Below are 17,931 nucleotides of genomic sequence, written 5' to 3'. Positions count from 1 at the left end.
AAAACTGAAAAATTCTTCAGATGTTTTAGAATCTCATTTCTCCCCAAATCTTCCATATGAAAAACTATGTTTGCCACCATTTCATATCCCTTCATCAGCCATTGCAAGGACCCAATTCACCAAGAAATCTAATAAAGACAGACTGAGTGAATGTCCTGTGTTTTCCAAGAAATGAGCTGCCCCAGTGTTTTCTTCCTGCTCTAGACAGAAACTACAGGGTTCCTCTCTTCCTCTCTTCAGTTTAGCTCAACCTGTTCCCTCCCAAAAGCCACTCTTTCCACAAAGTACTTTCAGAAAAGCCACACGATCCTTCTGTGGAGTGGCAGTTTACCATAAATGGAATGAATTTTCAGTTAATACATTTTGTTTAATCAAACTGTTGTTTTTTCTCTAAGTCTTTAAGATGCTATACAAATCTAAACACATATTCCTGTTTTGTGACTTGATGTAAGCTTATCTTTTATAAATTCCAAAAGGCTTCTATTACCTTGTAAAAATATTTGTAATGATATACTGACTGTATTATGTAACCAATCTTTGTTCTTTTATTGGGGTCATCGTGGTACTCTGAGGCTCTATCTTCACCTCATGAATTACAACATGAGACAAAAGGGACAACTTTTCAAAAATAGGGAAACAAAGTAAAGTTACTCTAGGGTTGTTTTAGTTATTTATATACCAAACAGATGAACCTCTCCATTCCTGGAACAAATGGAGGGTTTATTTTATCATTCAAAATTGAATCAAACAACCCAAACAGGATGAAACTCTGTCCCTGGGAGTAAATGTGATTGTTTTAGTACTCTGAACTTCAATTATATTGATTTGGGTGTTACTCAAGCTATGTTTCAGGCAAGAACTACTGGAGAATGAATGTGATGGACTTAGCTGTAATCCCATCTCATGTATTCTATTCTGTGTGAACAAAGACAGCCAGGAGAAGAGCAATGATCAACATAAAGTCTAGCAAAAACAAAACCAATCAATCTATCAAGCAGTCAGAAGTTATTTGTTTTGCACTATTCCGATGGGAAAAAAACACATTGATGCTGCTAGTCAAGGATATGGGCATGATTATTCAGCAGACTTTGTTGTAATCCAATTTATCACAATTTAATCAACACACTTTTCAAGGAGAGTACTTTAAACAAATCAACAAAAACTGAATCACTAACAAATTGCTTTTCCAGTATTCCAGTTAGTTTTAAGGTGATCTGTATGTATCCTTCTCTTACATCATCACTTTTTACACAGCAATTTTAGGATTAATGATAATATAACCTGTTCCACACCTTAATACTTACCCATTTGAACCCTGTCAGGCACTCCTATTTGCAGCAAAAATATATCTCATAATCCCCAAATTAAAAATTCATTGTTGCTTGCCCAAGACCAAAACCTACATAGTAGCCTAATCAGGCAGTAACTTAACACAAGGGATACATTTTAAAGACTAAAATTGAATGAGGTTTTCCTAGAGACCTGGTTTTTTAATCTGTGCAAACCACTTCATTTCTTGGAGCCTTTGCAAAGTAAGGGGGTTTGTGTAGCACTGAGCATGAGAAGTCTTTGACGGTCTGACTTTATAATGTCTTACTGTAGCAACATCAAAATTTTCTTTGCAAAGCAAAAAGCCAGTGGAATCCTCTGAAAAACATTTTTCTACTTGCAGGTTACAATCTGTTAGAAAATCATGAAAGCAACATACCGGGTTATACTGCCTGCCAACATTTTTAAGAAACCAAAGCTGAAGGGCCAGCACCGTGGGGCAGTAGGTTAATCCTGCCTGTGGCGCTGGCATCCTATATGGATGCCAGTTCTAGTCCCGGGTGCTCCTCTTCCAATCCAGCTCCCTGCTATGGCCTGGAAAAGCAGTGGAGGATGGCCCAAGTGCTTGGGCCCCTGCATCCACATGGGAGACCAGGAAGAAGCACCTGGCTCCTGGCTTCAGATCGGCACAGCTCTGGCAGTTGTGGCCATGGAGAATGAACCAATGGAAGGAAGACCTCTCTCTCTGTCTCTTCCTCTCACTCTCTGTAACTCTACCTCTCAAATAAATAAATAAAATCTTAAAAAAAAAAAAAAAAGAAAAAAAAAAAAAGAAACCAAAACTGAAATAGGGTAATAGGTGGTAGCTTTGGGATCCGCAAGGAGGGAAGGCCTACACTTCCAGGAATGGAGAGGCCTACTTCCGGGGAAGAAAGTCCTTGTCAAGGTCCCTGCGGGTGCCTAAAGGTCAACCAATGAGGATCAGACCCGTCTCAACCTTTAACTCCCATGCCCTGAATCTATAAAAGGAGCTCTCCCAATCTCTGACGTGCGACTTCCCCGGCCCCTGCTCTGTTGGGACCGGGGAACCCGCCCCGGAGCAGAACCCCAAAGAAAGCCTGTGAATTAACCAATTCGTCTGCCTGGGAAGATCTGTTACGCGCTGGACACCTCAATAGGAAAACTCAGTAGGAAGAGAAAATAGTGTTTTGTGAAATATTTGTTTCAATATCATGTGTTTTGGTGTGCTTTCCATCACTGACAAAATACCCAAGAAAACGAATTTCATGGCCGGCGCCGCAGCTCACTAGGCTAATTCTCCGCCTTGTGGCACTGGCACACCGGGTTCTAGTCCCGGTCGGGGCGCCGGATTCTGTCCCGGTTGCCCCTCTTCCAGGCCAGCTCTCTGCTGTGGCCAGGGAGTGCAGTGGAGGATGGCCCAAGTGCTTGGGCCCTGCACCCCATGGGAGACCAGGAGAAGCACCTGGCTCCTGCCATCGGAACAGCACGGTGCGCCGGCCGCAGCGCGCCTACAGCGGCGGCCATTAGAGGGTGAACCAATGGAAAAGGAAGACCCTTCTCTCTGTCTCCCTCTACTGTCCACTCTGCCTGTCCAAAAAAAAAAAAAAAAAAAAAAAAGAAGAAGAAAAGAAAAAGAAAACGAATTTCACAAAAAAGTACAGGTGTAATAAAATGCTCACAGTTCCGCAGGTTCAAATCCAGCATCTGGCAGGCCCCACTGGTTCGCACTCCAGTGCTGGTGCTCTTCTGGGCACTGACCGAGCAGCGCAGAGCTTCACCGGCAAGAAGGCGCGCGTGACTCCGTGCACCGGCGTCTAACACAGCCACCAGGACTTACTCGCCGGGGCTTCACCTTCATGTCCAGTCCAATCCAACTACCTCTAAGGTCCCGCTTCTGAAAGCTGTAACTGCTTTGTTTCCACCCTTTTAGTACCGTTCTCCTAGGACATGAGGTTTCCAATCCTGTGTGAGTTCAAACCATAGCGTTATACATAAACTCTGAGCTGCAAAGGAACAAGCTATGGCTCTCACGAAGCTCTTCTAAAGCTGCAGTCATCAAGTGTGGTCCCACGCAGCTGGTTTCGAGGGATCTCAGAAAGCCGCCCCTTGCCAATTTCTACTTCTCTAGCTAAGGTCGGATTTTCTTCATCTGCTACCACCGAAACATTTCTCAGCAACTGACGTAGAAGCGGAAATAATTCAGCTGTTTATTTTATGCTGGATAGTAAAGATTTCTTCAGAACTTTAAAACCATTCCAATCGTCTAAAACTTTAGAAAAAAAAGTCATTCAAAACTTACCCCAAACCCACTATTTAACGTTTATTATCTTGAGACGAGTTTAGCACTTTTAAAATGTTTGCTTTACATACTAATACGGTCAGTAGCCATGGGTATAAACCGCCTAAAACAAAAGTTCTTTGGAATTCTCCACAATATTTAAGAGGGTGAGGAGAGGTCTGGGAAACAAAGGACTTCAGGCCTGACTCCGGCTGGCCCGGGGGTCTTTCCCCTCGAGCGGCCCAAAGCACCGCCCGCCCCGCGGGCACGCCCACCCCGTGAGAACAGACCCCGACGGAAGGACCGTGCCACCCAACCGTGCGGACGCGGAAACTAGGTCATAGAGGGAAAGGAGTCTTTTAAGCATATCTTTGCGACACTGTCGCGTTTCGTTGGTTCCGTGCCGTAAAGACCGGCGTGGAGCCGCCCCCAGCCGAGGCTGCAGCGGACGTGAGCGGCAATGGCGGATATGGAGGATCTGTTCGGGAGTGACGCCGACAGCGATGCGGAGCGTAAAGGTGGGGTGCGCCACGATCGGCAGGAGGGGTGCGCGGCGGGGCCCGGCCTGGCGTCCGGTTCCGGTCCGCGGGCGAGAGGTGGTGCTTCCTCTGCTCCTGCCCCAGCGCCCCCTGCACTCCCGGAGGTGCCACCCTCCCCCGGCGGGCGGGCTGGTCTAGGCAGACACACGCCAGAGTCTGCGCCTTGCGGTTCTGGGTGACCGTGGAGCATGCGGTGCCTGCCTGGGAGCACGAAGAGCCAAAGGGCGCGGGGCAAGGTGGGGGCGCGGGCCAGCCTGCGCAGCCCGGAACCTTGGGGTCCTGCTGTGCTGCGGTGCAGAACAAGGGCTGTTTGTGAATGAATGGCGGTGAGGAGTTCAGGACCGTGGGGACCGGGTGGGTGATTTACAGAGGGGCTCGGAGTGCTCTGTTAACGACGCCGGAGCCTGGCGTGGCAGGCAGCTCGGGATGTCTGGATGCGGAGTCTGAGCAGCATCCGGGGATGGAGCTACTCACCAGCGCTTTGCACTGGAGACATTGTGTCCCGTGAGCGCCAGTGCAGACACTCCAGGGCTCTGGAGTCTGCGGTATTAGGTTGGAGAGCTTATGGGGCCCGTGTGGGAGGAGGAGTGGTGCGGGATGTGTTGATGACATGAATGCATGGATGTGTGTTTATGGTGCGTGGAAGGGTTTCTGGCACAGAGACTGTGGATGTTTGAGTTTGAAATATGAATAGGAGTTATTTGAAGTTGAAAAACACCCGCAAAACCAAATTTTTGCAGCCCTACAGGCTCAAAGTTGTATTCTTTAACAAAGGGCATTGTTGTGGTTTTTCCTTTACCAAATTTTCTCCTCCATTTTGTCCAACTACTGTTTTGCTGTAGAACCTTCCAAAACCTGGGTCTGCGTGGAGTGGTGGAAGAAAGTAGGTATTCACTTGCAAAGCACAGAGCAAGGAGCTGGGCCTCCTTGAAGGGTGGGGGTAAAGGTCATACAGATTGAAGCTGGAGTTGAGAGGTGAGGGAAAGCTTGGGTGCAGGTCCCTGGTTGGTCTGCAGTGCTGGTGGCCTGGCGTTGATCAGTGATCCCGTGCTCTGTGAGCCTCAGTCAGTCAGGGGGTGTAAACTTCTTGCTCTGGGCCTGGGGTTCCTGGCAAAACCTTCAAGACCCATCTTCCAGATGTTATCTGTAGGGTTGATACATGATCTCAGGGTCCTGTGATCAAGGACCTTTGTGGGGGCTGGCTGCACCCCTCCCTCAATGCAGTGAGCTAAATTTTGGTAGGAGGTTGGTTGCTCAGCAGGGCAAGCTGAGAGACAGTGGGAGACCAGGAGCTGACAGGATCTAGCGTCTGTACCCAAGGCGCTGACTGGATAGAGGTTTGGTTTCAGTATTTTCATAGTTTGTAGTGAAGGGAGCATTGGGTGGAGGCCTGGAACTACATTGTAGTGTGAAGGCTGTGGCTGGGTGAGCATCCAGGAGGTTCCCGTCGGTGTGCATCTGGAAGGAGAGAGCACTGTATGCTCACTCCTCTTCCACTACCTTCGTTGTTGTTTCCCTGGCGTTTTTCCTTGTCTGCGTCCCTTTAACCTTTCAAAGCACAGTTCTGTCTGAACCCTGCCCTGACTCCCTTTCATGAAGTTGTTCCTTCATTCAGTAAGTATTTATTGATCCCCTGATACATTCCAGCTACCTTGCTAGCTGTTGGGAATATGATGAAAAAGTAGTCTTCCCTTCCTCACCAGCTAATTTATGAGCTTAATGCATATTTGATGGATACAGCAATATTTTAGTAAGGTTTAACCCTACAGCACAAAAAAATTGTGTATCTTAAATACACTAGGTCTTGAGAAAGGCCACGGGAGCAGGCATCTAGCCGAGCAGTTAAGACACGAACATCCCACATCAGAGGATCTGGGTTTGATTCCTGACTCCAGTCCTGACTCTGGCTTATTGCTAGTGCAGATCCTGTGAGGCGGCAGTGAGGACGGCTCAAGTAATTGGGTTCCTGCCACCCATGTCGGTAACCTGGATTGAGTTCCTTGCTTCCAGCTCCTGTACCCCTCCCCTCCTCTCCCTGGGCTGTTGGGTATATTTGGAGAGGAACCAGCAAGTGGTTCTCCCTCTGTTCTCCTCTGTCTCCTATATGGTTTGCAAATATTATTTTCCATCATTTGGGTTGTTTTTTCACTTTCTTTTTAAAAGATTTATTTATTTATTTATTTATTTGAAAGGCAGAGTGAGAGGAGAGAATCTTTCATCTGCTGGTTCACTCCCCTAATAGCCACAGTGGCCAGGGCTGGTCCAGGCCAAAGCTAGGAGCTTGGAACTCCATTTGGGTTTCCTACATTGGCCAGAGGGAACTGTGTTATCTGGGCCATTTTCCATTGCTTTGCCAAGACACATTAGCAGGGAGGTGGATTGGAAGTGGAGCAGCTGAGACTCAAGCACCATTGCTTTTTTTTTTTTTTTTTTTTGACAGGCAGAGTGGACAGAGAGAGACAGAGAGAAAGGTCTTCCTTTGCCGTTGGTTCACCCTCCAATGGCCACTGCGGCCGGCGCACTGCGCTGATCCGAAGCCAGGAGCCAGGTGCTTCTCCTGGTCTCCCAGGCGGCACCATTGCTTTTTAATGACATTTATTGTGTAAAAACCTTGTTTCGGGGCTGCCGGTTCAAGTCCTGGTTGCTCCACTTCCAATCCAGCTCTCTGCTGTGGCCTGGGATAGCAGTAGAAGATGGCTCAAGTCCTTGGGACCCTGCACCCACCTGGGAGACCCGGAAGAAGCTCCTTGCTTCAAATCAGCACCTCTCTGGCTGTTGCAGCCAAATGGGGAGTGAAACAGTGCGTGGAAGACCTCTCTCTCTCTCTCTCTCTCTCTCTGCCTCTCCTTCCTTCTCTGTGTAACTCTGACTTTTAAATAAATAAATACATCTTAAAAAAACAAAACTTGTTTTGAAGAAGTCCACTTGCGTATTTTTTTGTTTCTCAAATATCCTTGGTTATTTGAAGTATAGTATGTGGGTGTCAGACTGTTAGTTGACAGACTTTCAGCATTCTCAGCACGTCACACCATGGCTACCTTCTGGCTGCCATGATTTCTGGTGAGAAATCAGCTGTCGTCCGTGGGAACTGCTTATATTGGACAAGTTGCTTCTCTTTTGCTGCTTTTGGGGTCCTTTCTTTGTCTGACAGTTTGATAATGATGTGTTTAGGTTTGAATCTCTTTACAGTCACTCTACTTGGTATTCTATATTTTCTTTTCAATTTTATATCTATCTGTAGTGATATTTTCTATTTGGTAATATATCTATGTATAGATAGATATTTAAAGATTTATTCATTGTATTTGAAAGGTAGAGTTTCAGAAAAAGAAGGAGAGGCAGAGACAGAGAGGTCTTCCATCCGCTGGTTCACCCCCCAAATGGCTGCAACAGCCAGAGCTGGGCAGATCCGAAGTCAGGAGCCAGGAGTTTCTTCCAGGTCTCCCACATGGGTGCAAGAGCCCAAGCACATGGGTCATCCTCCACTGCTTTCCCAGGCCATCAGCAGGGAGCTGGATCAGAAGAGAAGCCAGGACACAAACCAGCGTCCCTATAGGATGCTGGTGCTACAGGCAGAAACTTAACTTACTAAGCCACAGCACAGGCCCTTAGTACATCTTTTTTTGTCTGGCCTTCTTCAGGGACAGTTTCTAGCCTTATTATGAACTTCCTTGTTTTTTTTTTTTTTTAACATGCTTTATAATTTTTCAGTGATAACTAGGTATTTTATATATTATATGCTACCTCAGGAAGTCACATTGTTTCTCCTCCCTAAGATCTGTTGTTGTGGTTTGTTGTAGCAGTAATTCTTTAATGACTTAAAAAAAAAAAAAAAAAGGTTTACTTATTTCTTTGAAATGCAGAGTGAGGGGCTGGCATTGTGGCATAGCAGGTTATGCTGCCTCCTGTGACACTGGCATTCCATGTGGGCATCAATTTGTGTCCTGGCTGTTCTACTTCCAATCCAGCAACCTGATAATGGCCTGGGAAAAGCCGCAGAAGGTGGCTCAAATGTTTGAGCCCCTGCCTACTACGTGGGAGACTCTGATGGAGCTCCTGACTTCAGCCTGGCCCATCCCTGGCCATTGCAGCCATCTGGGTAGTGAATCAGTAGATGGAAGATCTCTCCCTGTCTCCTCTCTCTTTAACTCTCAAATAGATAAATAAATCTTAGAAAATAGAGTGACAGGGAGAGGGAGATTGAGAGAACTTCCATTCAACAGTTTACCCCTCAAATGTCAACAACAGCCAGGTCTGGGTCGGGCTGAAGCCAGGAGCCAGGAACTCATCCTGATCTCCCACATGGGTGGCAGGGTCCTAAGCACTTGGGCCCTTCTCCACTGCCTTCCCAGATGTGCCAGCAGGGAGATGGATTGGGAGCAGAAGAGTTGGGACTTTATAACTGGCCTCTGATATGGAATGCTGGCATCACAAGTAGCAGCTTAAACCACTGTTTCACAACGCCAGCCCCTTTGTGACTCTCTTGAGCTAGTTTTAGTTTTGTAAAGCCGTTAATCTTAAAGTTTCTGTTTCGCCGCCTTAGTGGTCAACTAAGTGATTGGACAGGTATCTCCTTAAGTGCCTAGAAGCCTCAGATCTGTGTGCATGTGCGTGTGTGTGTGTGAGAGCATGCTTTCGTCACTCAGTCATGCAATTGACAGCATTGCCTTTCCATCCATTTCCTGCTTGCAGTCTCGAGGTTAGCACACGGTGAGAGCTTAGGACTTCTCAGTTCTTTTCTGAGCCTGCACATAGCCTGTGTGTGACCCTTCTGTCTCCAGGAATATGTGAGAGCTTTTTCAGATTCTCCACGTGTTCTGTAGTCACACTTCGCAGTCTTTCCTCCCAAATTTTCGGGTTAGTCTGTGGCTCACCCTTGCTGTGAACTAACCAGAGCGCCCCGGCGGAGGCAGCTGTTCAAGTTTCTGACGAGCCTCCCGCAAGCCGCTGCCTCAGCACCGGCAGAGTCCCACCTTAGGTGAGCTCAGGGCAAGCCCCACGAGCCAGTCCTCCAGGAAGCCGCCAGGTGGGTCAGAAGCAGCAGCCACAGCTCTGTGGGTGAAGTCACTTCTGTGCCCTGCAGTGGTGCTACGTTGCTGAGTGTACCAGAACTGTGGGATGTTCTCTTTAAGGCACCCTCGAGCTGGGGAGTAGGGAGCATGGGACCGGGTAAGATAAAACACCAGAGTTCTGTCTTACTGCGATTCCCCTAGTTTGTCCTAAGTCTTCCCTTGTTTGCTGTGACTTGTGGTTAGTCTCTAAAGTCCTGAGAAAGTTGATTCTATCAGCCTTTGGCGGTTTCTTTGTTGTTTTTATATTCGGATTGGCTGTGGGAGTCCCCTCCTCTGCCTGTTTGTTCTCTTACTGATGTTATCCTGTATTTCTTTGATCCCGTAGATTCTGATTCTGGATCTGACTCAGACTCCGATCAAGAGAACGCTGCTTCTGGCAGCAACGCCTCTGGGAGTGAAAGCGATCAAGATGAAAGGGGCGACTCGGGACAACCAAGTAATAAGGAATTGTTTGGCGATGACAGTGAGGATGAGGGCGCCTCTCATCACAGCGGCAGCGATAACCACTCGGAAAGGTCGGACAACAGGTCAGAGGCCTCGGAGCGTTCTGACCACGAAGACAACGAACCCTCCGATGTAGATCAGCACAGTGGGTCGGAAGCCCCCAACGATGATGAAGATGAGGGCCACAGATCGGATGGAGGGAGCCATCACTCCGAAGCGGAAGGTTCTGAAAAAGCACATTCGGATGACGAAAAATGGGACAGGGAAGATAAAAGTGACCAGTCAGACGACGAGAAGACCCACAATTCCGACGACGAGGAGCGGGCCCAAGGGTCTGATGACGATAAGCTGCAGAATTCCGACGACGAGGAGAAAATGCCGAACACAGATGACGAGGAGAGGCCCCAGCTGTCTGAGGAGGAGAGGCAGCAGCTGTCTGAGGAGGAAAAGGCTAACTCTGATGACGAGCGGCCAGCAGCCTCCGATAATGAAGACGAGAAGCAGAATTCGGACGACGAGGAACGGCCGCCGATGTCTGATGAGGAGAAAATGCAAAACTCTGATGAGGAGCGGCCGCAGGCCTCAGATGAAGAACACAGACATTCGGACGAGGAGGAGGAGGAGCAGGACCGTAAGTCAGGTAATACATCCCAAGAACCCAGCGGTGCAGTGGAAACGTGTGGAGACGTGAGCAGTCTGCGAGTGCTTTCTGCATTCCTGTGTGGCTTGTTTGGTTGGTTGGTTGGTTTTGGTTTTCAAGATTTTATTTCTTTATTTGAGAGGTGGAGTTGCAGACAGAGAGAGGGAGAGACAGAGAGAAAGTCTTCCATCCACTCATTCACTCCCAAAGTGCCACAACGGCCAGAGCTGGGCTGATCCGAAGCCAGGAGCCAGGAGCTTCTTCTGGGTCTCCCACACGGATGCAGGAGTCCAAGGACTTGGGCCATCTCCTGCTGCTTTCCCAGGCTACAGCAGAGAGCTGGATCGGAATTGGAGCAGCTGGGTCTCGAACTGGCGCCCATATGGGATGCTGGCACCTCTGGCAGAGGTTTACCCTAGTCTGACACAGCACTGGCCCCTGTTCCTGTGTTTATTACCTTGGTTTTTTTCTCTACTTTCCCCCTAGATCAGCCTGTTCAAATTCTACATTTTGCTTCTTTTAAATCTTTGTGATCCATTTATTTTTTTCTGTTGTCTCCCTTCCCATTCATTAATTGATGATAAGATCAAAGTAAGACAGTCTTAGAGATAGAGATGTATGGCGCTGAAGGAGCTAGATACTGAATTAGTTCTGTTTCTGGTATGTGGGGGGGAAATGCCATTGAATTGTCCTTGTTGGGTAACTGCTGTGAATTGTGGGCACCATGTTCTAGCTCAACTTTTTGAGATCCAAAATTCATTCATCCTGAGGTGATCAGGCTTTAAGGAGTTTACTCAAAGAAATCGCAGTCATAATGCATCAATACATAAAAATTGAATTGTAAAATTGTTTCAAGAAAGTCAGTTATTTTGGGGCCAGTGCTGTGGCATAGTGGGTAGAGCCACCAGTGCAGTGCCGGCATCCCATATGGGTGCCAGTTCAAGTCCCAGCTGCTCCACTTCTGATCCAGCTCTCTGCTATGGCCTGGGAAAGCAGTAGAAGATGGCCCAAGTCCTGAGAGTCCTGGAGAAAGCTCCTGGCTCCTGGCTTTGGATCAGTGCAGTTGCGGCTGTTGTGGCCAACTGGAGAGTGAACCAGTGGATGGAAGACCTCTTTCTCTCTCTGCCTCTCTGTAACTCTTTCTAATAAATAAATAAATCTTAAAAAAAAAAAAAAAAGTCAGTTATTTCTCCCTTAATGAATTCTTTCCCTGGGGGCAAATCTACAGTGGCTGCCTAGTTATACTAAGCAGGTGATTGCCTGGAGAACGTGACATCTAGAACACACAGACCTGACTGGTCTCAGGGGATGGTGTTGTTAGACTCCCACGGCCCACCATGTGTGTCCCTGCCCCACAGGAACAAGTGGGGGTAGAGCATGTTCCCTAAAGATGGCAGAAAACGTGCAGCTAGACTTTGACTTCTGCATTTTCTTTTTATAATCGCTCAAGTTAACACATTCTTCACGTAGAATATTAAAAAAATGAGAGATTATGGTTTTTTTGTGTTTTATAAACATCACACTAATTAGATTGAAGCCTTCCTCAAGTAACATATGGATTGCATGATTTCCCTGAGTGGCTGATTATATTAAAACAGTTGATCCTGGGGTTTGTTCGTTTGTTTGTTTTGTTTGTTTGTTTGTTTTGTTTTTGATTTGAAAGGCAGAGAGACAGAGATAGAGAGAGACAGAGATCTTGTCTGCAGATTCACTCCCAGATGGCCACAAGGCTGTGGCTGGACCAGGCCAAAGCTAACAGCCAGGAACTCCATCCAGGCCTCGCATATGGGTGGCAGGAACTCAAGTACCTGGGCCATGTTGTGCTGCTTTCCGGGTACATTATCAGGAGCTGGATTGGAAGCAGAATTCCTAGCACTCGAGCTGGCACTCTGATATGGGACGTGGTGTCTCAAGCATTGGCTTAACCTGCTGCACCACAATGCCTGCCCCATATCTTCTTAGCTTTAATATGGGGGGACCTTTCCCCCTGTAGCACACACCTCACAGGATAGTATTCAAAACCACATTTAGACATACTGAGAGAGCAGGGCAGAATATTTCCAAAAATGCACCTAGGTCTGTATAGACTGAGACTTCAGTAAGTATTTGGTGACTAGTTCAGAGTAGGGGTGTTCGTAGTTTTAGCAGAATCTTTAATGTCTGAGCATTTACCTCTGAGATACTAGCAGACTAGCTCGAGATTAGGATCATTAAAGGGAACCTTGTAGCTGGTCATCCTACTTAACTTCTGTGAGTTTTGCAGTACTCGGTTTGATGGTCATGAAGTTTTCAGGTGAACAATCACACCATCCAGAAGTAATGATTCATTTCTCTCTCATATTTTTACCTTTGTTTCTTTCTATAATGAGTCTTAAATTGTGTCACAAAGTTTCATGCCCTTCACCCACCCCACCCCCCGCTGCTGGCACCTGCCGTACCTTTTGTCCTTTCGAGAATGTCATATAAATGGCATCATACAGTAAGTATGTCCCCTTTTCATATTGGCTTCTTTCAGTTAACATAATGCATTTTAGATTCATGCAAATTATTGTGTGGATCAGTGGTTCACACCTGATTATTGCTGAGTAGTATTTCATTGTATGGGTGTACCATAGTTTGTTCCCCATTGTTTTTGAAATGTTAACTTCATGGTTATGTTGTAGCTGTGATTATGCAGAACTTCAATTCTACTTCTACAGAATCTGCAAGAGGCAGTGATAGTGAAGATGAAGTTTTACGAATGAAGCGCAAGAACGCAATTGCATCTGATTCAGAAGCGGATAGTGACGCTGAGGTGCCGAAAGGTATCCCCATTATCTCCATATGTCTGTATGGCAAACTATAGTGTGTTTACCTCAGCCTGCAAGACCTACAGAGAGGTGTGGGTATGCTCAGGCTACCCAGAGGAGTGGTACAGGTATGAGAAGCTGCTCATGCTTAATCATGAAGAAGAACCTGTCTCTGTGCTTACAGTTGGAGTGAATCCACTGATAGAGGTCTGAGTCCCTGATTGGTATGGGGATGACAGTGTCCATTCTTCAGTTTGAATAATGAATGTCCCGGGGCACCTGGGACTCGACAGTTTTTTATCCAAGCCAAGGGTTACATAAAGAGTTCATAAAAACCCAGTGTTAAGTTTATTTGTTGTAAGGATAGAAGGAGAGTTACATATTCTTCTCTGTGTCTGATGATGTTTGCAAATGACAAATCACTGTGTAATGGAGATGTTAGTATAAAAATCACAGTAAAAATAGGTTTGATTACATATGGGCATTATTGTGCTGAATGGTAACCAGGTGCTAATGGTAAGTAGCTTATATAAACTGTTGTAAGTCATACAACTAGAGCAAACATTTAGAAGCTCAGCTAGAGAAAAGGAGAGAACTGGACAGAACAGCAAGCTCTGGGGTTACTTAAAGATCTGTAACTCGCAGTTACATGCATAGACTTTGGGATTGCGTGATCCAAGTTAGAATCCATATATCTTTAAAAAAAAAAAAAAGATTTATTTATTTATTTGAAAGTCAGAGTTAGAGAGAGAGAGAGGAGAGACAGAGATCTTCCATCACTGGTTCACTCCCCAAATGGCCACAATGTCCAGGGCTGGGCCGGGCCAAATATAGTTTGGTGATTTTATCACACAGATGAACTTTCAATACCCAGCTTTAAAGGCCATTTCTGTTTCAGCGATCTGATCCTCCAACCTATCTTAGTCACTGCCTCATCGTTTTATTCTAAACCTGTCATCACCATTAATTATAACTTCCATAATCTTCATTTCAAGCTGTCACTTTTTATTTAAGGAATATAAACTTTATGCATCTCATAAATACAACTTTAGGAACATAGTGATTCTTCCCACCATACTCACCCTCCCACCCCTCTTCCTCCTCCCTCTCCTATTCCCAGTCTTATTTTTTACTAAGATCTATCTTCAGTTAACTTTATATGCAGAAGATTAACTCTAGTAAGTAGAGTTCAACAAATTTTATGGGGAAAAAAAAACTGTTCCGAAACATTCAAGACAAGGGTTGTTCAAAGTCATTGCATCTCAAAGTTGATTTCACTTCTTTTTTTTTAAAGCATTTTTTTGAGAAACTTAATTAGCTTTAAAGAAGAACCCAAGAATGATATATTTTTTGCAAGCACTTAGACATAACTATAACTTATGAGACATAAGAATATCTTCCACTTAATACACTAAAACGAAATAAATCTTTGAGAACAAGTTTTACTTTAACTCTGAGGACAGAGGTTCTGCATGGGAAGTAAGTGCACAGTGACTCCTGTTGTTAATTTACAATTAACACTCTTATGTATGACATAAGTAATCAGCCAAGGCTCTTGACATGAGCTACCTAGGTTATGGAAGCCTTTTGAATCTACAAACTCCTTCAGTATTTAGACATGGCCATAAGCAAAGTGGAAGCTCTTTCCTCCCTTCAGAGAAAAGTACATCCTTCTTTGATGACCGCTTCTTTCCATTGGGATCTCACCCACAGAGGTCCTTCATATAAGACACTTTTTGCCACAGTATCTTGGCTTTCCATGCCTGAAATAGTCCCATTGGCTTTTCAGCCAGACCAGAATGCCTTAAGGGCTGATTCTGAGGTCAGAGTGCAACTTAAAGTGATTGTCATTCAATGAGTCTTTTGTATGGACTGCTTCCTATGTTGGAGCATTCATTCCTATTTAATTCTATCTATAATTATTACCAAACACTTAATCCTATCCATATGACCACTTTAACACTTAAAATGCTGTTTTTGGGCCGCGCTGTGGCTCACTTGGTTAATCCTCTGCCTGCAGCGCTGGCATCCCATACGGGCACTGGTTTCTAGTCCTGGGTGCTCCTCTTCCAGTCTAGCTCTCTGCTGTGGCCCGGGAGGGCAATGGAGGATGGCCTAGGTGTTTGGGCCCCTGCACCTGCATGGGAGACCAAGAAGAAGCACCTGGCTCCTGGCTTCAGATCTGTGCAGCACCAGCCATGGCAGCCATTTGGGGAGTGAACCAACGGAAGGAAGACCTTTCTCTCCGTCTCCCTGTCTATAATTCTATTTGTCAAATAATAAAAAAAAAATGCTGTTTTTATCACCCTAGAGCTGTCACTTTTCAACCACTCTTGTGTTTGTTTGCCTATTCCAGGGCCCCACCTTGGTGTATTGGTTATGTGGATTGTTGCTTTTTGCCTGTTCTTTGGTGGTATCTTCTTGTGAGGATAGGGCCTGTGCAGATATGGATCTCTAATTCTGAAACCTGAGAGACTTATACAGCGATTGGGTCTGTATTGAGTCCCAACTTTGAGTACCTAAACCGAGGTAACACCTAGGCTCCTGGGGCATAAAGGAAAGTGGACAGGCAAGAGTTGAGAGTGTGAAGAAAGTGCTTCTTGTGCAGCTTTGCCTTTCAGCCCATTTGCCTATCCTCTCCACAAAGAATAGTCAGGTCTTTGAGAGATAGGCTCAGAGTTGTGTTTGGGGTGGTTTCCTGATGCAGAAACCTTGAGAATATGTTGAAGTGATGAGCTTGGAAGTGTTTCAGATACTAATGCTGAGCATTTTTCTTCTTGCTTTGTAGATAATAGTGGAACCATGGATCTATTTGGAGGTGCAGATGATATATCTTCAGGGAGTGATGGAGAAGATAAGCCACCTACTCCAGGACAACCTATTGTAAGGAAAATTACTAGTAAGAACCTGTCCCCTTATGCAAGGCTAAATAAAAAGTTTCAGAGGCAAAGGTTTCTCTTATTTCAAGAAGAAGTTGATTAACTAAATGATATTGTGAAAATACAATGATAGATGACTTGTTAGTTATATAGAGAATTCTTTTTTTTTAATTTATTCTTTAAAATTTATTTTCATTTTATTTGAAAGGCAGAGAGATGGAGAGAAACAGAGATCTTGTGTCCACTGGTTCATTCCCTAGCAGTCAGGGTTGGGGTAGGTTGAGGCCTGGCACCCAGAACTCCAACTAGGTCTCTATCTTATAAGGGAAAGTAGAAATAATTGCCTAAGATGAAGTCAGTGCCATGTCTTAGGGGTGAACCATTGACTTTGTTTTTCTTGCCCATGCTAAGAAGTGTATACTGTGTTGATAATTTTCATTGATTTCTTGATTTTGTTTATTTTTCTGTCTGACTTTAATTGTCATAGTGACTTTGTATTAGAAGTGTTGGTGAATTCCACTCTTCTATTTGATGGATACTTGGAGGATAGATTTATCGTGGATGACTTTTTTTTTTGTACTGCCGCATCCAAACTGATCTTATTTCCTATGAAGTTTTTAGAGGTGTTTGGAGGGTAGGAGCAGGGACTGTGGGCTGTATTAGTCTTCAAATGATGTTGAAATATGCTTCCTACTCACGTGTGTAATTTAAGTGTGAAACTTGAACTAGGCCATTTCTAAAGTCCCACCAAGCTCTAACATTCTGTGGTTGTCTTACTAGGATGAAAATGGATTGCCTCAGGATCAACAGGAGGAGGAGCCAATTCCCGAGACCAGAATAGAAGTAGAAATACCCAAAGTAAATACAGATTTAGGAAACGACTTATATTTTGTTAAACTGCCCAACTTTCTCAGTGTAGAGCCCAGGTATGGGAATCAATTAAAACGTTTGTGGATGCTGAATAGAAATATATGGAATGTTGGTATCTTTCTTACTTACATTGAGTTGACTAATGACAAAAAATGGAAAATTGGTCATGTATCATTGGTCAAATCAAGGGTATTCTGAGATAGAACAAGTCAGGCTGCTGGTAAGGGGGACTTTCATGCTTGTGATTGTTTTTGGTAGTTTGAGACTTTCTTGTGAATTTAGTAGTCATCATAAGTGTTCAAGATATTTTTTTAACTAATAGAGTCATGAAAAAGCTGAAATCGAGAGTGCTAAAATTTGCTAGAGATGCTGCAAAGGTCTGTGATAGCAGCCATTGTAGATCCAGAAAAGCTCATGGTTTGGGGCACTTAACTGGTGTTGGTAGGTATTATTTACTGAGTTAACATTTGAGCTCCTTTGTAATTAGAACTGTTTTTGCCTCAAGGAAAATGATATGGAAAGCAAAGCGTAAGTGGCCTATTCTTTTTAAGACTTACATAAGAATAAATAGTATTTTGACTATTTAGTCAAGCAGTATGTGTTAGACCAGATTTCATAAAATAATGGTTATTTGAATACTTCCTTGAAGTTGAGTATAAAGATATTTGGCCATTATGATTTTAATCTTACATTATAGGTTTTTAATATGTTGTTCTCTATTAATAGAAATAGTATTACAAAGCAGTAGTATTCTATATGATATATGGTTAACATTTTATTTTTAAAACTATTTGTAGACCTTTTGATCCCCAATATTATGAAGATGAATTTGAAGATGAGGAAATGCTGGATGAAGAAGGTAGAACGAGGTTAAAATTGAAGGTATCATTCCGCCTTTTATCTCTTCCTTCCTTCTTTTTTGAAGTAAAACCTAGGGGTGCTAACTTGAGATTTGAGCTTTTTTTTTTTTTTTTTTGACAGGCAGAGTGGACAGTGAGAGAGAGAGAGACAGAGAGAAAGGTCTTCCTTTTGCCATTGGTTCACCCTCCAATGGCCGCCGCGGTTGGCGCGCTGCGGCCGGCGCACCGCGCTGATCCGATGGCAGGAGCCAGGTGCTTCTCCTGGTCTCC

At 44.9% G+C, this 17,931-nt stretch overlaps 2 protein-coding genes across 3 annotated transcripts in view; one reads left to right on the top strand and one right to left on the bottom strand.

Moving 5' to 3' along the window:
- The window catches only part of MAPK6 (mitogen-activated protein kinase 6), an 86,334-nt gene extending 83,265 nt beyond the window's left edge, over positions 1–3,069 (bottom strand). Inside the window, exon 1 of the mRNA XM_062205928.1 lies at positions 2,970–3,069. The gene's annotated coding sequence lies outside the window, so the exon portion shown is untranslated. The remainder of the gene's footprint in view (positions 1–2,969) is intronic.
- Positions 3,070–3,966: 897 nt separating this feature from the next.
- The window catches only part of LEO1 (LEO1 homolog, Paf1/RNA polymerase II complex component), a 33,768-nt gene continuing 19,803 nt past the window's right edge, over positions 3,967–17,931 (top strand). Inside the window, exons 1-6 of one of the 2 annotated variants that reach the window (XM_062205932.1) lie at positions 3,967–4,086; positions 9,505–10,263; positions 12,963–13,067; positions 15,841–15,935; positions 16,712–16,857; positions 17,599–17,683. In XM_062205932.1, the coding sequence (XP_062061916.1) occupies positions 4,029–4,086; positions 9,505–10,263; positions 12,963–13,067; positions 15,841–15,935; positions 16,712–16,857; positions 17,599–17,683 (1,248 nt within the window). In that variant the 5' untranslated portion in view covers positions 3,967–4,028. The remainder of the gene's footprint in view (positions 4,087–9,504; positions 10,264–12,962; positions 13,068–15,840; positions 15,936–16,711; positions 16,858–17,598; positions 17,684–17,931) is intronic. The other variant, XM_062205930.1, reaches the window with a different exon arrangement.

This window comes from Lepus europaeus, chromosome 11 (genome assembly GCF_033115175.1).
Source record: "Lepus europaeus isolate LE1 chromosome 11, mLepTim1.pri, whole genome shotgun sequence".
NCBI lineage: Eukaryota > Metazoa > Chordata > Mammalia > Lagomorpha > Leporidae > Lepus > Lepus europaeus.
Note: the sequence above shows the minus strand (reverse complement) of the source record. Positions and strands in the feature narration are given on the sequence as shown.